This window comes from Geospiza fortis, unplaced genomic scaffold (assembly GCF_000277835.1).
Source record: "Geospiza fortis unplaced genomic scaffold, GeoFor_1.0 scaffold166, whole genome shotgun sequence".
NCBI classification, from domain to species: domain Eukaryota; kingdom Metazoa; phylum Chordata; class Aves; order Passeriformes; family Thraupidae; genus Geospiza; species Geospiza fortis.
In genome coordinates, this window is record NW_005054310.1 from 8217062 (window position 1) to 8238868 (window position 21807).

At 42.5% G+C, this 21807-nt stretch overlaps 1 protein-coding gene across 1 annotated transcript in view; it reads left to right on the forward strand.

Annotated features, from left to right (window-relative positions):
* Window positions 1-21768, forward strand: part of PPM1H (protein phosphatase, Mg2+/Mn2+ dependent 1H) — a 78336-nt gene extending 56568 nt beyond the window's left edge. The window contains exons 7-10 of the mRNA XM_005419297.2: window positions 5123-5186; window positions 6818-6925; window positions 15362-15513; window positions 21470-21768. Of these exons, the coding sequence (XP_005419354.1) occupies window positions 5123-5186; window positions 6818-6925; window positions 15362-15513; window positions 21470-21617 (472 nt within the window). The 3' untranslated portion in view covers window positions 21618-21768. The remainder of the gene's footprint in view (window positions 1-5122; window positions 5187-6817; window positions 6926-15361; window positions 15514-21469) is intronic.
* The last annotated feature ends 39 nt before the right edge of the window (window positions 21769-21807 follow it).

Genomic DNA, 21807 nt, shown 5'->3' on the forward strand with positions numbered 1-21807 from the left:
AAAACTGTTTTGTACCCATGTGCATCGGTCTTTCATTTGGCTTTGCCATCATCTTTTCTCTTAACAAACATTGCTATAGTTTGTATGCCTTAATTATCTTTGTTTATTGTAATTTCATTTCATTAAACTATGTGTCAGATGAGCAATAAGGGAAAAATACTGAGACACCGAGCATTAGAGCTAACCTATCTAGAGGGTACTTGGTATCAGACAGTGCTGTCTGGACTCAGAGATCCTGACTCTGCAGATGCACAAGTCTAAGGACATTTTTTAAGATTATGGCTGAGTTGAGACATAAATGGTACAATTTTCAGTGGCTCCGTGCCTAACCTGAACTACACATCTTTTCTTCTTGATAGTAAACATGCACTTACACTGGTTAGATGCCTGTAGTTCAACAGACAGTACAGATGAACAGTTCCTTTTGGAGTGGTGGTTTAAGCTCTTTTGCCCAAAGGGTGAGCTCCATTCCACTGATTACTTGTGTGGGAGGGGAAAAGAAAGAAAGAGTTTCTATCAAGTTTTGTGTTGCTTAAGATTAAAACATGATTTTCTGTTGGTATGACTAAAGAAAGTTGAGCTTGAGAAGGAGGTTGTTTGGATAGCTGGAGTAGTTTGGTTGTGAGTAGGGTTATTTTGGGTGATGGGGAGAGTTGGGGCAGGTGGAAGGTGTATGGATGACCCTAGGTTTGGTGGCTTTTAGAGTGGTAGCAAATCAGTGCTAGAAATGCACAAAATCTACAAACCTGTGTCAGAGATGTCTTTACCCTTGTACTCAGTGTGAACTAGGACTTTATGAAGCGGTAGTACTTTCTCTTGGTTGCTTGCCACAAGTAGGTGTATTCTATGCTTCAAGCTAAAGCCCTTTGATGATGATTTTCTTTGCTTATCGTTAGGTTTAATTCTCAGTTTACTATTAGGTGTCACAAGCAGAGATGTGAAACACAAACTTTGTAAAGCCAAGTTCCATGAAACAGCAGAGCACAGAGTCTGGATTCCCCTGTTGTGCACAGAACTGAACTCTCCAGGTCAGGGTGGGTTGTGTTTTCAACACCATCTGTTGTGCCTGGGGATGCCAATGCAGTAACCTTACACAGTTTGCCATGAAGAAAAATGGAATGTGGATTTCGGTTTTAGTCATCAACTTCTACTCTTACGTGAATTTGTATGTGCTTTCAGAAGGCCAATTTTAAGAACAACTTAAATGGCAGGAGAACCCATAACACATGTAAGACGTTATTTAGGATTTTGGCTCTGAAATTTGCATATGGGAGATGACTGATTTTTCAAGTTCTGACCCAGAAATATGCAGGTAACTTTGATAATCTTTTATTTCAAGAGTGTAAAAGCACTAATGACCCCAGCACTCTAAGAAACTTCTCTAGATTGTTGTGCATTTAGTAGCTCCTGGTTATTTTTTCACCATGCATTTAGAGCAGATTCCAGTTAGCATATGAGTAACATCATGTCAGTCCTAGTTCTTTTGTTCTGACATCTCTTTTGGCTCCTGGTGCGATTTGGCCCGGTTTTCCAAAATGTTGATCCTGAGTCCAAATGTAACTTTGTGGGTGGTACATATGTCAAGGCCTAGTTCAGTATTTTTGGACAGCAGTAGCATTTCATAATTCTTTTGAAATGAAAAGAAGAAACAAAGTTAACTGAAAAAAATGCAGCTAGATCTAGCTGGGCACAAGCTTGCCTTTTCTACTCCCCACTGCTCCTCCTGTTTTTCCATTTGGAAAAATAGAGGCTTACGTGGCAGAAGCACTTAACAGGCTTTAGGCTCATTCAGAGCTGGAAGCAATAGCATTGTCTTGTCTTTATAACCTTTCTTGTCATGCCCTGGTGGCCACCAAAACCTCCTGGGATGTGGACAAGGAAGACAGAGAGAAGGAGAGGGGAGGGTTGCAACACTGAGTTGTTAAAGCAGTGTGCTGGGCTGAATTACACAGAGGGCTGAATAAGGCCATGCTGGCACTAAAAGTGCCAAACCACCCCCTCAGGTTCTCTGTGTATCTGTGTTTGATATACCTACTGGCATATTATATCTTTATATACAGTAAACAACAATATAAATGCAACTTTATTACATAAAATCAAAAGAAATAGTCCAGAAGGTTGTAGCCTATGTGAAATAAATCCACATACAAAATGCAGGAGGTTTCACAGGGCAGAAATGAAAATTAACTTCATATCTTCTTTCCGTCTCCCCAGTGCAGTTGCTGAGTTATTAGCTGAAAAGCTGTGCTTCACACTTCTCTTGCAGCAAACCACACATTAGTATATTATTAATTCTGTTTCTCTGGTAATGCAGGACATAGGTATTTTCTAGAGTGTCCTAGGTTGCTTTTCAGTGTGTCTGTGCTACCTTCACTGCTGTGGTTGCAGTTCTGAGCATTGTTTTTTAAGTGATGGTAATTTTTCAGGCAATAGCAGCATCAACAGAAAAAGCACATTTGAGATTAGTTTGACACCCAAGTTATAAGCCCAAGAGGTGACAGGCTATGAGTAACCACAAAATAAATCACTGCAGCTCTCTGGGCCTCCCTCACGTAGTTGCACAGCTTCAGGAGGTCACAGGCTAGCCAGCTGCTCTACCTAATCTGCTGATGGAACAAGTTAGCTGCAGCCCTTGGAACACAGCCTCCCCCAGTGTCCTTACACCGAGGTGTCACAGTTGAAGGCCTGAGGGACAGTGGTTTTTTAATGGTTCCCTGAAAGAAGCTGCACTCAGCAGTGAGGAGCATTCTTTTGAAGGATAGTGGCCTAAATGACACTTTTTTCCCTTCTTCCTAAAGCACAGTCAGTGTGAGGTGCTGTGCAGGAGAATATAAGGAGAAAGAGGAGAGAAGGAAAAAAGCTTGGTCCCTGCTTTTGTCAGTTTACAGGGCAGTGTAAAGTGAGGGCTTTGGTCTTATGTAGTTGTGGTTACCTTGCAGATAATATAGTCTGTGTGTAAAGAATGGGCTTGTTTTTTCTTTCAAAAAGGGGGCTGCAAGTAGTTAAGCCACATCATCCTAGTTTTGTTTGCTGTTTTAACAAATATGTGCAACAATGTGAACATCCAGTAGGAATGTTTGTCTTCTCAGGCTTGTGGCTTGATTAGTCATTGACTGATGCCCACAATGGACTCAGCTGATACGCATTTTCTTGGTGGCAGAGCATAACTAACTGGCTCTATGCAAGGCATAGTTCAGATTCCTCAATGATGTTTTCCCAGGTCTTCCAGTAGTGTAGGTCCAGTTGGAATCTTTGAAACATGCTCTTGAGTAGTCAGAAATAGTAAATTTTTTGCTCTACATTCAAACCAGGATATCCAGCTTAGTGAGTGAGGCAGAGATATTTGTTGGGAATAAAGGAAGGAACAAGAGCAAAATCCATGACCAGCTCCTCCTTCCCAACTAAATGATGTTCTAGGTTTTAAACACCAGGGAAGTATTATCATGTTGGCTACATGTTGTAATTTGTGTCTCTTTGTTTGGTTTAAGAGCTAATTTATTTGCCCTCCCCAGTGCAGAATTCCATTTGAATGCCTTCACTGTATTGTGTCTTAGAGAGATGGCCAAATATTATGGTTGTATATTCTAAGATATTCTTGACTACATGAAGGACCCACCACTGTATTTTGCAAACCTCACCTAGTTTCATTTTGGGATTTTATATATAGTAATATTTTTTAGTATGTGAGGGGAGCCCTCCACTACTGTTTCTTCTATGAATTTTGATGGCTTTTCTCTTTCTTCTTGGTCCTTCCTCACCTCCAGAACTCTAATTTGATCCTTTCCTGTGATTACTGGGAAATTTAAAGGTGGGACTTAAATGTCTCTGCAATTCTCAGTAAATCTGAGTCTCACCTGGGTGATGCAGCATGTACAGCACCGTTTATTGATCGCAGGCCTGTGCCATATTTTGGTGAAGCAGGGAGCAGTTTGATTACAATATAGGATTTCACCCGTAATTTTTAATTTCCTGCTGGTTTACGTGACAGCCTTAACGTTGCATAAACGCGATCCCATGTGACTCCCTGGAGCTCAGGCAGCCATCCTGGAGAGCTACAGCAGGGGTTGGCAGTGGCTGGCAGGGGATCTGCCCAGCACCTTCCCTCCTCCTCTGGTTTGTGCACTCAGGGTGCTTTTGGTGTCATCCTGAGGGATTTGGGCATGGATGGACCAGGAGGGAAGCACAACATGCAGGGAAAGGCTGAGGAGGGATGACGCTGTGGGATGATGGGAAGCATGCCCTCTGGGGCAATGCACCTTAGCCAAAAAGCTAAGCACCAAAAAGCACCTGAGCTCAAGCATGTATCATGCAAACCACAGGACTCTACAGCTTATGAGAATGACTGTCATCTTCTGTTATTTTTTTTTTTTATTTCTCACTGGCAAAATTGCTAACCTTCTCACCTCATCAGTGTCAACAGCTGGATGTGTAAAAGGTAGAGTACGCAGGCATGTGGTAAACAGAATCAGAGCATGAGCATTTTCTTCTCTTGTCTCTTGTCCATGGGAAAGCTGCTGTGAAATGTGAAACCTCTGACAACCTTGACTGTTGCAGTCAAGGTCAAATGAGCACTAAATATCCTAAGACTTCAGCACATGAAGCTTGTCTTGGTTTCTGTGGTCCTGGAGGGTGAGAACAGGATCAGATAGCTGTTTCACACCATGTGTACGTGTCCTGTCATTGCTCACGTTTCACATTAAAAGTGCCAATCTAGGCATTGGTTAGTTTCTTGGGTTTGGAGTTGTTTTGTTTGGGGTTTTTTATTTGGTTGGATTTGGGATTTTTTGTGACACTGTATTATGGTATAGCTGGTTCCATATCTGGCAATATCTTACCTGATTAGGATGTTATTCCAGTTCACTTCTTTCTTTGCAATCAATAGGAGTAGCCTGGCATGTTAGATATATTCCCATCTTCACTTTTCCTTTTAGTGAAATGGATAACTATTTACAGAAAACCTTCCTGCAGAAAATGAAATTTATATCTTGGTTCAAAGAGTCCCTAGGAAAAATAATGATTTTTGTTTTCTCCCCCCATTTTTGAAACACAGCTGCTTGTTTCAGGGCACTGGGTCACTAATTGACTACAAGCCTCATAAATGTTGTTTGTCCTCCCCCCACAGGGCATACAAAACCATTGAGGAAGATGACTTGAAGTTTCCCCTTATATATGGAGAAGGCAAAAAGGTGGGCACATTTGCTTTCCTTGGACTAAAGGAAGGAGGAATTCTGTGCTGTTTACCATTCTTTTTAGCCCATGGCAGTCCAGTGTTTTCCACTCAGTATCTCTTTATTTTATCGTTTTGACAGCTTGAAAGAATGTCTTGGTTCTGTCATAAATTAGTCTCATGTCTGGGGGATGGTGGGGAGAGCTCAACATAGTAATAACCATTTTACAGCAGTCATTTGTTGTTTAGTTTGCTTTTGTTTTTCTTTCATTGTAAATAGGCTACAATGAGAGTGTCATAAGTAACTGCCTTTAAATGTTCCTGTTTCATTGTAAAATATAACTAGAACAAAGCAGGGAGATATTTAATACTGCTCTGAGATGCAAAACTCTAATTTAGGAAGAGGAGGGATCAGGGCAGGATTTGTAAAGTAGAACACCTTTGACACTAGCTGAAGAAGATAAGGTTATGTGAACTCACTGTTGAATTTTTCTGATGTGTGAAGGCTGACAGTTGAAAGGGAGAAGCACTGTTCTGTTTGTTATGCTTTGTTTTCAGCTCTGTGATTAAGAACAGTGAGATCGTTAGTGTTGGTCCCAGCAAGCTTAGCTGGATGCAGCAGTAGGATCAATATAAGGATGCAGTGGTGTCAGTTTGCTGATATTGGTATGCTTGCTGTGTTTCTAAATAGTGCCCCTCTGCCGCATTAGGTTCTTATCTCAATGCAAAAATAGATGCTCTTCAAAATTAGTCCATGCTTTGAAGGTTCAGACCTGCAGCTTATCTCTGAATTTCGTTAGGTTTATAATTATTTGCAAAATGTTTCATGCACATCTGCTTAATTTACTTTTTTATGGCCCTGTGAAGCCAGGAGTCACTGAGGAAAAATGATTCTGAGTCAGTTGCTGAGCGTTAGTGATGCTGAGCTCCCTTGCCCAGAAGCTGCTGTGGCTGAGCTTGAGTTTGGAGGAAGTGATCTGCAGAGCACAGAGAGCAGGGTTCCCTGAGAGGCTGAATGGCTGGTCAGTCTTTGGAGCAGCTTTAAGGAAGGAGAGCCCAGAACCTCTTGGGACACCACTCATGTCACAGAGGCAGGTGCTGGGGGAAGGAAGTGGCAGATGTGAGGGAACTGCAGACCTGCTGTGCAGTGACTCTCCCTGGAAGAGAGCGCTGTGGTCAGTGCTGCTGTCATGTGTGTCTTCAGCAATTTAGGGTGGCTTTTTGCACTTTTCCCTGGTAAGGGGAATATACAACATCATGTCAATAGGAAAATACCACGGATTCATTATGTGAGTAGTTGAGCTCCCTGTCCTCTTCATAAAACCTATACTAACAGTATAATTTGCTGAAGGAATGCTCTCACAGACTTGTGTGGACAGTGAGATGAATGGGTTAGGTTTCTGTAGACCCAGTACCTTAGAGATGGTGAGTGGGATGTGGATGAAAACAAAGCTTAATAAGGAGGAAAATGGAGATGGCAAGAGTGTGAAAAGTTTGACGTTGATTTGCTGTGTTAAATCTAGAGTTCCTGGGAGAGAAAAGGGTATTCATCCCTAACTGTAGCAGATACAGAGTAGGAATATTATCTCATTCCTTATTGACACAGTCCATGTAACAAGATTTTATCCCACTGCTTTTCTTTATTTCCAGGCTCGGGTTATGGCAACAATTGGAGTGACCCGAGGACTGGGAGACCATGACCTGAAAGTGCATGACTCCAATATATACATCAAACCTTTCCTGTCCTCATCTCCTGAGGTAAACAGCCAAGGTTCAACTATCTGATTTGTGAGAGGGAAATAAATTTACTTAGTGTGTTTATTTGTTCTTCTCAAATCATCCCTTCTGACTGTGATCCAGTCCAGGTAACATGCTGCCCTTTGCGAAGGTGCAGCATGATAGTAACATCCACATAGTAGGAACTAAGTTCATAGTAGATTCTAAGTTCCCCAGCTGTGTGCTGATTGCTCCACATCCCTGTGCTATGGTTATCCCAAAGCCTTGCCATTCAGTGTGACAGACACCCATCTCTCCTCCCACCTTCATGTGCTCCATCTCCCATAAAGGCCTAGATCTTACTGCCTTCACAGGAGATGTAAATCCCTGTACTGCAGAAGGGATGTCTTCCACAGCAGTGTAGTATCCTGCTTTACACAGAGGATTGCAGATCACCACTTAAGCAGGAAAATGCTGAGAGTCATAGGAAAGGTACTTCATGCTTCCTTCTGTCTGCCCCTTAACCTTCAGTTCTTTTGATAGTTTTGTGCTAACACCAAATAATGACATTGTGCATTCCCAAATGATGGAGTTATGAGGAGACTATGTGGTATTTGGGTTAGGGGTAGTTTTAAATGCCTCCTTCATTTTAAATGGACTCATCACAAGCAATTCCACCCACTTTTTGACCTCTGGAGACCTTGCAGTGAAGGATATCAAGCCTTCCAAAGGGATTTAAATGTATTTGTTAACAAAGAACATGCAAGCTTTGCTTTTTTTTTCTTCCCATTGTAACTGCATTCCTCCTGTTCCTACATCAAGGAACAGATGTCACATATTTTTCATAAAATATTAAGCAAGGGCAAACCATCTGATGACAGCACAAGACGAGGCAGCTTTGCTTCCATGGCCCAAATGCTGAAAACTAAACTGTCCATTGTCAACTGGATTGCCAAAGTTTTAACCTTACCTAGTATTTGACCTTGAATTTGTTGCTTGCTATAGCAGTATGAGAGAATGAAATCACACAAACATCATACTGCTAGGAAAGAACCAAATTATTAAATAAACCTTGCTTATAACATCTCCAAGGCAAATTTGTCATGAATGTTTCAGGCTGCTCAAAGAATCACCAACAAAAGTATCAACAAAAGCAGGTTCAATATTAAAATGAAAGCAGAACAAAGTTTGTTGGCAGGGTTCACTCTACTACTTACTAGATTGTTGGAGCACATAGAGAAAAAATTGGACTGAAATCTAAAATCAATCAACTTAAAACTAAAGTTAGCCAAAAATTATCTATGTGGGAGCTAGGGGCAAAAAAGCTTAAGGGTAAGGAAGAAGGATGAGGGAAAAGTTAAGGATAAAAAGGAATAAGGGAGACCCTCCTGTTGAGTCACAAGGTTCAGAGTAGACCCCCTTGCCAAACCTTTCCCCGGACACGGCCACGAGTTTAGGCCTAAAGGTTTTAACAACACTTAATCAATAGCTGAATTTAAACAATTTAACAGAAGATTCTATAGAATTTACTGTAAGCACAACAGTAACTTACTTACGGGCTTAACTTACAAATCTAATGTATTTAAGAATTTAGCAGAGCAACATTCCTAGTACCTTTTCTGTAGCATATTCACACTCATAGGTACACAGACCTAAAAGAGTATGTACACAGCCTGCTGTGGTACAGGAGAGCTCAAAGGCTCTCACTTGGACCCACTGTTTATAGGGTTGCACCAAAGTTGGCTTTAGCCATATAAAATTTCCATTCTGGCTGCAATTTGGGTGGTAACTTTCTCTGAAAGTTTGATAACTTTGCTATGATGTTGTTCCATTTGGGTTGTTATTCAGGTAAGAATAAGTTTCCAAGGCTGTTTGAAAAATGCCAGGAGCTCGTTAGACACACAAGTTCCTGGGAGCAGACAGTGTTTCTGATAAGCTTGAGAGGAGCTCAGCTCAGGTGCTGTTCATCAAGGCCAAGGCCTGACAGCATTTCTGAGATCATAGTCTGGCCTGAGGAGAGGCAGGGAGGAGGGATGCACCACCACAATCCACCCCACAACTAAAGGCGATCTGGCTTACTCCACTCCAGAGTGGCAGTGTGGTCCCCTCTCGCCTCCGTGCATATAAACAGAGATATAAAATTTATATATATTTATATTTATTATATATAAATTGTATTTAAAATTCCAATTATAAAAATAAAAATTTTAAAAGTGCTGAGAGAACCCAACCTTGAAGAAAAGAGGGAGATCTACAGACAGCCCCTTTTTCATGTTTCCTTGCTATCGTGTACTTTCCCCCTTTGAACGTGTGGTGTCCCTCACTTGAGACCCGCTGCTGTTCTCCTCAGCCAGGCAGGCAGGAGCTCTGCCCTCATCACTGTGATGGATTTAATGCCAGAAAAATGATGCAATTCCACCTATTTATTTCTCTTTCTGGCTTGCTGAGAGTCAGTGTTTCTGGGGTATGTAATGGCTGCAGCACAGCATCCCAGCAATATCATCTCTGCCAATTGCTGCTGCAGTGTTTGTGTGTGTCTATAAACCAAAGCTCTTCATGGGCTTTTCTGATTTGTGGGGAATGTGTCTGTACATGTTCAAATTCTGGAATGTGGCATCCAGTTCGTATGCTAGCCACGTTTCAGGATCTCTTAACTGCTTTGCAAAAGGGAAGCAAAATTGGCTTTGTTTCCACATCCTCTTCACAGCTAAATTCAGCAGAAATGTATGAGGGCAGGAGGAGGAAAGACAGAGCACCCGCCACCTTAATTTAGAGATATTGGCAAAAAAACCCTGAGTATTATTAGGAAGTAGCATATGCTCCAACTTGCTTTCTGTTGCATCTCCTCCTCTTAGTCATCTCTTGCCTTTCTTCCCAAAGAGAGCTCCAGTGCTTTAACTCCTCATGTTTTTTCCTGACTTGTTCTGTCCAAACACGGGGAGCGCACCTTGCACAGAAACCAGCATTAAGAAACAACATCTTTATTCTGCCATCTGGGAGGCTTGGCACTTGGAAGCAAAGGCAGTGGTGTCAGGCAGCAGTCATATTTGGTCCCTGTGCAGCACTGGATTTTGAATTGTTTATATAGAGGTAGGGAAGCACAGTGTGTGGTTTCCAGACCTGGAAAAGGGGAGGCACAGGAAATTAAGGCACAGAGTGAGTCGTGACAGAGGGAAGATCCAAGTCCTCTGGCTCCTGGTTTTGTGCCGTAATTGCAGTGTTCTTTCTTGAGTAAGGGGCAGTGTGGTGAGTTTTCTGAACATTTTACTTCCAGCGTGACAAAGTTCTGGTGTGCTGTATCCACCAAAATTTAGCTCAAGGAAAGGTAAACGTCCCTGAGACTACATCCAGAAATAGGCATATAATAGTAATTTGAGGGTGGTGTGAAATGATACTTTGACAGAGTGCCAGGCTATGGGAGGAAAAGTCATGCAGCCAAGACTGACAAATGTAATCAGTATTCACTGGCTCAGCTGTTATGAGACCAGATTTGGAGACTTCTGCAGGTTGGTGAGCTCTAGAGATTTGAACCTTTTATAATGAACTGGAGTAGCACAAAGCAGGCAAGCCATGGCTGAGGCTCTCTGGCATGGAATTAAATATTTATTTTTCATAATGGAACAGTTAATTTGAAAGCTTTCAACAGGAAATTCTGCTTTTCAAAACTTAGAGCGACCTTGTTGCAGATGAAGGGAAGAATTTCATCCTGAAGTTTTTTGAATGGCAACTCAGCTATTTGGTGGGGAAAGATGGGGCTCTGATGGCAACATTTGGCCCTTGCCAGCAAGGAACCCAAAGCCAGCCATCAGAGTAAATGATAAGAAGGTAATGAAGAACAATTTTTGTTATTCCAGTGTTCATAAAATCTTTCTGATAACTCCACAAATATGTCCAAGGAGACCATTTTAGATTCATATCTGCCTTCAGGAGAAATCCTCAGGAATTATGCTATCCAAAGGAACAAGTAAGGCAAATACATAGAGAAGCACAGGATGATCAAAGGGAATCAAAGTGGCTTCAGGAAGCAAACATCACACTTAAGTGGCTTCAGGTCCTTGAGGTTATGTCAACAAGAGAATTAAAATAATAATAATAATAAATACAGTTGATGCTCTTGCATGAGCACTTTGATTCCTCAGAACATTTGAGAAACTGTTGTGCATCACAGGTTATTAATATAAAAGATATGAAGCTACAGACAAAGTGGAAAGTTGGCACAGTCTACTGGAAATTGGCTAACGGGCAGGAAACAAAGGGTGGCAGTAAAAAGCTAAAAGGAGATTAATTGGTGAATGCTGCAGGGAGCAGTGTTGGGACCCACTTTTTATTATTTACATATAAATTACACGGAGAGTGGTATTGAAAGATCTCATCATTTGCCAGGAAAGCTGCATTGGATAACACTGCGCATAAAAGGGATGATACAATTAAGAAAGGGCTTAATTTATTGAAGTAGCTGGGTTGATCAATAGTGCAGGGAGGGAATGCAGGCTGTTGTTCAGCTGGAATTCCCTGAGGCTGGCTGCTGAGGAGCACCTCAGGTGGCTGCAGGCTTACATGTCACTGCTGTGAGCGGTTTTCCAGCCGCAGGGACTCGCCTTGGCTGCCTCTTAAAAACAAACCAGGCACAGTGCCTTCGCAGGGCTGCCATACTTCTTCACAGCAGCCAAAGGTGGGGTTTGTCTGGTGGGTAGATCTGCTTGAAATGTAAATAAAAACCAGCCCACCTGTTTGTTCATTGCTTGCCCAGAGCAGTTTTCTCAGTGCTCTCGACTGCATGTAGGTAATATGTAGTATGAGAAACAAATACCTGGATTGAAGAAGGACATTATTTGACAAACTGCATAATTCATGTTCAGAAAGATGTGTATGACTATGGGCTCTGGCGGCGTGTATCCACTGTTACCTGTCAGCAGATCAGTAAGTACTAGTGAGGTTAAGTAGTATTATTCTATCTGTAAGATATAAGGGTAACCCAGTGCTTATTGCTGTGGCTTCATGGCTGGCTGCTGAGGTTCTTCTGCTTGTTCCTTAGAGTTTTTACATTTTCTGGTCGCTGATGTCAAATTCAGCTACTTTACATCAATAAGACATCAGCAGATGGGAGAAGTACGGTGACCAAACTTGGCTTCTTCCAGGGCTGCCCTGATATTCCAGAGAGATTAATTTAAATGAGTGAGAATCCATTCTTCACACAGAAGGGATTGGTAGGCTGGAGGAAGAGGGCTCTCAGGACATCATGGGACATCAAGGACACACATTCAATGGGGCACTTTCAGGAGTGATGTCTGGCTACAGAAGCAGCAATTCTCAAGGAAAAGACTGAAGTTTCAAGATGGCATTGTTAGGAAATTTGTCAAGGGTGCTGCACCAGTTAAGGAAACATCTGCACTGCCAGTCATTGTCCAGCCAGCTGTCACCTGAAGGAGCAGGGTTCTGCAATGCTGCTTTCTGCAAAGTGTGAGCAGCTTTGAGCAAACTTGCGTCACAGACAGAACTTTCCTTAAACGTTGCTCTACTTCCTTGAAATACAGCTGCGGGAAGGAGGCAGTCATTGGGAATGTTTACTCTGAAATCTAAAAAAATTAAATAGTCATTTTCATTGCAATCATTGAACTGCTTTTGTTCACATAAGATTTAAAGGGCTGTGGGTTCATTACTGTTGCAGTCACTTAGGTAATTCCCTGGATGTCTCCTCATACTTCAAAACTGTGGCATATCATACTCTGTCACCTTTTTTGTACAGTGTGGAGTGTGCTGTGGGTGCTGCACAGCATGGGATGTGTGTGGAGTGGGTGTTCAGTGAGCCCTGCTGGGCTGAGCTTCCATTCCATGTGCCCTGGTGGTGCTGCCCAGCCTGTGTGCTTCCAGGAGCTCTGCTGTCACCCTTCTCCAAGCCATCTGAAGGCACTGAGTGCTACTGCAAGAGACCCTCATTGACCCAAGAAAGAACTAGAACAAGGGTGCTGGCAGAAGAATGAAGGGTTAGGAGCTGGTTACTTTCTACACCTGGACAAGGCAGTCTGTGAACATAACCTGACCCTGCAATAGACTGGACAGCTCTAACTCTTTTCTGTCAGCAACATATTAGGGCCACCTACAGCTGTATTTAAGAAATCCAAGGCAAGACACAAAGAAAGGACTTAAGGTAACCGGAAGGCAGACAAAACTGCATTTCATTGAATGTTTTGTTCATGCCCGACTGGTTCTTATATGCAACAATTTTGCATCAATTCCCCAAGCGTGTCTTCTGTAACCTTGGCACTCTCTTTTCCTTAGCCTTGGGACTAGCCAAAAACCTCTCTGTCCTGTGTCTCTTCTGACATCTAGTTTCTTCTCAACATATACCTTTGAGCTGGAGGTGCCCAGTTCACAAAACTTGTCCTTTTAGGAAGTACCATACCTCTTCCTAGATTACACAATAAATCAGTGAATGCATTTTTTTTTCTTGTTCCCCTAAAACAAAACATATTCTTGATAAAATGATCTCTTCTTGATATTGCTCATGGACTGGCGGCAGGTAGCTTTGAAAAGTTTCTCATCCATCCCAGTGCCACTCCTCAGTCAGACAAAATGGTTGATTTCAGGAGGATTCCAATCAGTGATGCATGGTTTTTCTTTCTGCCTTCTTCCCCACCTAAGCTGCTGGCTCCTGTGATGTAATGTGTCTTTTGCCTCAGTTGGGATGTGCTTTTCCCAGCACAGATGTCTGAAGCTTGGTTAGCCCTACCAGGGGCTTGGTGCTGAGTGCATCCCTGAGCATTAACTGTGATGCTTTCTCAAGTATTTGCTGGTCCCCAAGAGATCTGACCAGAACATGTGCTGTATATTGATGGTTGTGTTGGCCAACTCAGCCTCCACACTCCAGTGATTTCTGAGTTGCAACTGTGGGCTGTTAAGGCTGAAATAAATTCTGAGAGACAGGGACTATGACAGCTACTGATTTCTGTACAATAAGCTTGAGATGAGAGCTGTGCTGCATATAGGGGTCTTTTCTATATTCCCACTCAAGTCTGAATAAGCAGATATGCTCTAATGAAGAGAGTATCTTGCCTTGAATTTAATCCTCTCCAAAGTCCTTATTCAGCTGCTACCTTAGCTAATGAAATGAAGGTTACATTTTACAAATGACCTTCTTGTGCTTTTGAGTGAAAGGCGAACTGGTAGGGATTAGCAGTCAGATCTAGGTGATCTTTTAATTTTTTTTCCCAGTGGTACTGGTTGAAGTCCCATAAAAGTGTAATTATATTAAAAGGTCCAGGCATTTTATATGCATTGCCTGCTCCATGGCTCCTAAGGGGAGAGTGCACCATGAGGGAGAATAAAACAGCTCGTATTTTCTTGTTATGCCCAGTGCTTGTTCTGACTAACTGCTGTTAGTGGAGTCCAGGGCTGGAGCAGGGTGCATGATGAGGTGCACTGTTTCTGAATTTCAGTATAGGTGATCCTTCCCTCCTGTTTGCCTTGCTGTGGTTGTTATAGTTCTTTCAAACTGTGGTTGTTGCTGTGGTAATTAAAATGCTCTGTGGGTGCTTCCTAATGGCTCCCCATCGCAACCTGGGAATTGCAGGCATTTCTCAGCTGGAGTACAGCATGTGCAGGAAGGGGAGTTACACCAAGCTAAAGGCTTGTTTTAAAACACTTTCTATGGCCTTTGCTTGTATTCTGGCTCAGCTGATGGCCACGCAGCAGCCCCCATTGTGACTGCCTCCACCACTCTCAGCCTCTCTGGGAAGAGGATGGTGGAAGTTGTTTTAAAAGGCAGGCTGTGAAGTGGTGCCAGCAGTGATCAGCCTGACTAGGGCTGCAGACAGACAAATTGAAGTCAGAGGGTATTTTAATAGTGCAAATAAGCTTCATTTTGTGCAGATCCTGAATCGGTCTGTAGCTACTGAAATCTTTACAGATACATGTGACTGAGCAGTTTTTCTGCATTTCATGGAACTGCTCACTTGCTCAGGCCAAACTCGAGTGCAGCAGCTGCCTCAGGTTTAGAAAAGTGAATGCAATGCCGGCTGTCACACAGGCATTTCCAAACATGCAATCTGGCAGGCTTAAATGGACCAGGACAAATAGTGAAAACAATTATTTGTGAATATTTTATTAGAAAATATCAAAAATTCATCAAATAAATTATTCAGCTTCCATATGACTAGTCCTGCAAATGATAGGGAGGAGCCTCATGCGCTGAAGCCAGGCTGCTGGGTGGGGGAGGCTTCAAGCACTTCTGGCATCAGGCAGCAGAGAGCCTTAGAGCCTGGTTTGGAACACTTCATCCATCCCATCTGGGGTTAGCACCTGAGCCACACTGAGCTGCAGCAGGAAGGGCTGCATTGGAGACAGGCTCTGCCAGTGCCATGGGAGGTTATGTCAGTGCCCTGGCTGAACCTGATAAACTCACAGCCAAACTCAGCAATGTTTCACAAACAGGTCTGACAATCACCTCCTTCATGAATTGCCTTGGGTTTTTTCTTTTAGGTGCGAGTCTATGACCTCCTGCAGTACGAGCATGGGCCAGATGATGTCCTGATCCTAGCTACTGACGGACTCTGGGATGTGCTGTTAAATGAAGAGGTGGCAGAAGCTGTCACTAACTTTCTACCGAACTGTGACCCAGATGATCCCCACAGGTTTGTGCTCATCCCCCATTTTCTAGCTTCTCCATAGAAGAGCACTTTCTGGTAACATATTTTTGTAGAAAGTATATGAATAACATTTGGGAAATACGCAACACTTACAAGAAGACATTTTTATAGGTTGGATGGAGCCTCTACAGCAAATGTGAGCAGTTGGAGCAGGGGCTTTATTATAACTCAGAAATGCCTGCCTTCAAAGGAGTAGGTGTGGGATCACAGTATCATGGCATGGGATCCATTTTGTTTGCTCTGTGAGGTCCTGTGAAAACTGTAGGAGGCTGGGGTCTTGGAAGAACACGGCAACAAGTCTCTCTTCTGGACAATCCCGTAACACTAAAGATTGTTTCTCAGAAAGACATCCTCAGCATCTCCCTGTCTCACTGCGTATATATATAAATACTGCACACTGTGGTTCCCACTCATTCCTAGTCATGGTGTGACCTTTAAACTCATCTTCCCTAGAGGATGCTCAGTGCTACCAGCTGCAGAACAGGTGTGGTGACAAAACAGGTGGAAAGTCTGACTTGTATTTCATTTAATTAGATCCTGCTTCATTTCATCATTTTAATATACCTCATGATCTTCATTTTTCTATCTTTGTCTCAGATTATCAGTTTCTGTCCTTAAAACATACCATCATGCAAACAAACAAGTTCCCAAGCAACTATCTAGAGGCTTTCTGCCTTGAATTTGTCCATAGGTTTGTCTGCTACTGAGTTCAGTGCCACTGTGAATTAAAACATTATGCCAGAGATCAGAAGTCTCTTGCTTGTAAATGGGACTGTGAAAGTGGAAAGAGCTTTATTTGTTCTGAGAGACTGTTCAGGAAGGGAAGTGTGTGTTGTTAGTGAATTTAGGGCCATCTACCACTTTGTTCTGCCCTCACCCTTGGCTGAGAGCAGAGAAGAGACATTTTACACATCCCCAGTTGGTCTGTGGAAAGTGGAGTTTCAGAAACAGCTAAGACCCATCTCAAAATGCTTGCTGTTTCTCATATTTCTAAGTGGTCATCTTCACAGGGTCAGCCCTGTTCATCAACAGACAAGATAACAGGGTATGGACACCTTGACAGTGACTTGGGTTTTAAAGGGAGAACACCTTCAAAATAACTCAACAGCAGTATTTTCTTGCTCTGACACTTAAAAATATGGAGTGCAAAAACAGGTTTTGCTGCAATCATCAGGAAAATGGATGATTGATGATTATCATGAAGCTGCAACTACATATTTTGACTTTGCCCGTCTCCTTATGCCAAAGATGAGGTGTGGTATGAATGACAGCCCCAGGCCATCTCTACTTCAGCAGACATGCAGCTGTGTCAGGCCTCTCTCTGGGAGGAGATCAGACAGGACCAGCTAAGGGCACTTCCAGGGCATCTGGCTGAGTGCTATGCAGATGTGCCATTAATTTAAGGTAGGAGGAGATGACCTATCCAGTCGACTTTCAGTTATTCCCTAACACCATTCAGAAAAGCTATGGTGCTTTTGTTCTTATTCCTTCACCCTTGAGATTCTTGCAAAGGCACCTGGTAACATGCAATACCTCTGTCCTGCTCTGTCTCCATTCTCATCTAGTATTTCCAAAAGATTGGCCCTGCCTTCCATCCTCACCAGTCCCATCTGTTGAGAATACAGTCAGGGTGTGTTGTCTCTCTTGTTCCTTTTGGTCTTTACTAAGCTGATGGTGATGGCCACCATGATTGCTGCAGTAGGAAGCAGGATTCTTCAACCTTTTTAACTTATTAGATGAGTTATTTCATCCATTATAGAACACTCAGAGCAATGAGAGACACTAAAGGAAAATTGTATTTTCTTTGTTTTGATTTAGATTTTCTCCTACTGGTTTAGTAATTGTGGAGGATTAGTCACTGTTTGTGCCAGCATGAGTACCACACATTCCAGAGCTAAGCCTGCTGTTTATAACTTAGAACAAACACATTTATTGGTGTTTGACCTACTGGTCTTTGAATGGACATCTGAATTGTAAATAAATTTGTTCTTTTAAGCAACTTTGTGCCAGATCGTTTAGAGGCTTACAGATAGTGACGGCAAGACATTTCTCATGGCAGCATGCAAAAGGTAATTAGAGCAGTCCCTCATATAGTTTACAGTGATATTTATGAAAATTACCTTTGTGGGATTACTCTTGCTGCTTGGTTGTAAAGAATATTTAAAGGTTTTAAAGTACTGTGTGAGAGGTTCTGTGTAATTATTTCACAGTGGTCTAAATGAGGTATAACTAATGAATTTACTGTAGCATTCCAGCCCAAGCTGTGGAGCTGCATTCCTCTCACTAGTCAGTGACAGAAACATCTCCTTTGCTGTATTAAACATGTTGTGTTTAAAGGAAATGTTATCCCAGAAAATGTCAGGTTCTGTGATGGGTGCGGTGACATAATCTGTGGTGAGGTGATCAGCCGAAAATGTAATATCTCTAGGGATGTAGAAAACTTGTCAGAATGTAAGAGACTTGCACCCTGGGTTTGGCAATGCTATGGTCTTCAGGAGAACCAACCTGTGGAGCAGCCTCTGGATCCACCTGACCCAATAGCCTAATTATTTCCTGACAGCAGCATATTAGAAAAGAAAAGAGAAAAAAAAAAAGCCTAGAGAGGATTTTAGAGCTGCAGAGTACTTATCTGTTACATAATTAGCTCCTTGCGGGACCAATATCCCTCCCATTTGAATTAGAAGTCACTTTATAGCCTGATGGGTAAGAGCTTATAGCCCTCAGCAATGCTCTTGGGACTCTCTCCTGGTGGTACTTACTATGAGTATTTGTTGCCCACATAAAAGAACATTTCTGAATTCTGTCAAACATAGCATGTGCCTGGATGTCTCCAAGTGCAGCGAGAGCAAAGTCCTCAGGTCTCTCTTCATCCAGCCATGCAGACACAGCCTCAGGGGATTTGGGCACACATTTGTTTAGAGAACAGTTCCTGTGTGAGGGCTGTGATGGAGTGAAGAGGCTGGGATGGAGCTGGATTTCTTAGCCAGCTCATTTCTTCTGGGTCTTGTGGCAGATGAGCATTACAGGGCTCCTAGCAAAGGACAGGTGGCAGTGCCACTGCTGCTGTCCATATATCAGCTCTCTGAAGAGGTCTGAAGGTGGAGAACTGTGACTCTTTCCAACTTCCTTCAGCTGCATGTATGCACATTTACCCCTGACCTTGGGAATCTTTTATTTCTCATCCTTCTTTTTGTCATTTCTTGTCCCCTCGTTTTCCCTCTTACTAGAGATTTATGAGGATGCTGAGGAGGTCCTCCACCTCTGCTGGGTGTGAGGAGATAAGAAGCTGCTCAGACAGCAGCATGATTCCCCCACTCTCACTATTTCTCCTTCAGTACTTTCACTGATCAATACAGAAAGCTTTGGCATGAGGAAAAAACCTCCATTTATTTATTCTTAAAATATAAAAGTCGTATTCCAGCAAGGCTATTCATTAGGAGGAAGTGGATACTTTAAAACTACTTCAGCAGTTCTCTAATGCTGTCTCGACAGCTGAATCCCAATTTCATAGCGCTGGAGAATAAAACATTCAGTAATGGACTGCAGCTACTATTCATCTCCAGGTACAAGAGACTCACCCTATCTCTTCTGGTGCCAAGTTGAACAGCTTTGCTTTAATTCAGCTCTGCACAGGAAAGGAATATTTACTTCGCTACTGCCTTCACCTGTTCCTTTTTCTTTGCTTCATTGTGCTGGTTTTCTTGAGTATTTCACAGTTGGTCTACAAGAGAATTTTGTGTTTATTAAAATTCCTTTTTTTTTATCTTCCCCTCTCCAAACATTCAGCAGCAAAAGCCAAATACAATTAAAAGCAATACTCATTCCTTTGTACTCTTAGATGTGGGGAGTTTTTGTTAATTAGAAAAAGCAGGAAGGCAAAGTTTTCTTGCAGAATGATAGGTGTTTCTTTCTTAAATTCTGACAATAGCTGAGAAATCTTTGGGAAATATGTTCTTGCCAAAATTCACTCAGCATCAGACATGCTGTCAATAAATATTTCAGTTTCTTGCTTGCCACGTGGAGTCCTTTTGTTCCTTAGCCCTGCATCTGATTTGAGAAATGAGGAGTGCAAATATGTATGTTTGTGTTTTCTCCCTTAGAAAACACAATTTCATGTTGCATTGGGACAGTAAGGGCAGTGCTTCTTCTTACATCCTAATGTTCTAGCTCGAGGTTGTGGCACAGACTGATCTCAGAGCATGCAGGCAGTGCATGTGTGTATGCAAGCATGTGTGTTGGATTTCATGTCTTTGAGCCCTTCTTTTACTGCTAAAGTAAATCATTTTTCAAAACTAGTGAGGCCTGGAAATTTTATCCCTCAGTACCATTAGGAGCAATGGGTGCATTGAAGCTGTACAACATTACTTGAATTTGGCATCAAACCTTTTGAGTAGTTAAGCATTGGTTCATTTGCATTGAAGAAATCTTTCTAGTAGAGCAAATATATCTACTCTTGATTCAAAGGAGTCCTCTGAGTTCAAGGCATCAGAACTCTAGACACAAAACTTCTTCTTTTATCCCCAGAGACTGAGTAAAGTCTCTGTGATAGAAATTACAACTTAATAAGGAATTCTATGGTGAAAAGTTCTAAGGTTAGAAGAGTCCTCGGTAACTGATAAACCTAAACACACACACACACAGTGCTCCTGATCAGCAGAAATACTGTTCTTTCCCTTTCTACAGATGAGATCTAGGCAGATAATTTCTGGTCAAGGATCCTCCCTAGAAAAGAGGGTATTGAAATGCAAACCCTTCTTGTCCTTTCTGGTTTTGGAAACACAGAGGTATGCTTTAGTTCTGAAGGCCTGTGTGTCTGGCTTCATAGAGCCCTGCATCATCCTGGAGGTTGATACTTACACTTTTAATAAAAACCATGCAGACTGGTTTTTTTTCCTTGTCACTATAAACGATTCTGTTTATTTTAACTATCAAACTACAGAAAAGCTTGCCTCCACCCAATCAAATTCAAAACCTCTTGGCCAGGTGTTGGGCTGACGAAGTCAAACATGTGACAGTAGCTGTTCACCCATAATGAGATTTCTTTCAGAGGAAACTTCTGAGTGCACAGATGTGTTGATGTAGTAACAGCAAGTAAAGCAGTAAGTGAGAACATGGAAGCACTGTCTATGCACCTTTTGGACTCTGACACCCTTCTGCCCCCAGGCAGCATGTGGTAGTTTTTCAGGACAGAAAAATAACTCCCATAAATCCAATGCCACTCAGCCCAGCACAGGCTGGAAGTTTTGAAGCAATGTGAAACTTGGTATAAAGCACTAAATTAAGCCCTTGACCACTCACATTCATGCAGTTTTGACTGAACTCATAAATGTGAAAGAACTGTGGGACTCTGTTAATTTGATCATATTAACCGTAAGTTTCCTTTTCCAATTTCAGAATAAAAGAGATTAAAAGTCATTTCTATGGTCAAGAAAACAGACAAGTTAGTCTTAAAGTGAATTTGGATTTTATTTTTATGCTCTGTTACTCGCTGTCAAATTACTTTCGTTGTTATAGCTCATTTCTGAAATGGTTGAACCATGTTTACCTTCAGGTGTGTCAGTGAACAATTGTGTAGTTTTCAACAAGTAGAGTTATTGGGGTCCTCAATTTTTCAGACTGCTATTAGAAAGCCATTTTGTTAAGGCAAGCGTGTTTAATATTTTTCTGAAGATTGTTGAAGCCAGGCACTTAGAACAGCCAGTGACTTTTGATCAAGTGCTGCCTGTCAAATAGCTTTACATTCTTATTCAGGAACTGTCACTGAACTGGAAGGAGTTGCTTTGTGCATGTGCCACGGTTTGTGTTTCTCCTGCCTGCTTCTAAAACACTGGGAAGCATGTCTCGGTAGGTCACAGCATCAAGTCTGGCAGGCAGCAGGCTGTGCAAGCCCAATGTGCTCACGGAGGCCACCCTCCCTGGCTGCACTGTGCCTTCTCCGCAGGTACACGCTGGCGGCGCAGGACCTGGTGATGCGAGCCCGGGGCGTGCTGAAGGACCGGGGCTGGCGGATATCCAACGACAGGCTGGGCTCCGGCGACGACATCTCCGTCTACGTCATCCCGCTGATCCACGGCAACAAGCAGTCCTGAAAGGAGCACCAAGAGTGGTTACAGGACGGGGATCTTTTTGGGAAGGGCCTGTAAGAGACAAGAGGTTTTTGGTGGTCTGACCAGGACACTTCCAGTTGATGTAATCTAGTCAAAACCAATGCTGGAGGGGTGTTTTTCTGCCCAAAAGGTAGGGTTCTGCACATATACTGTATATGATTAAAGATAACCC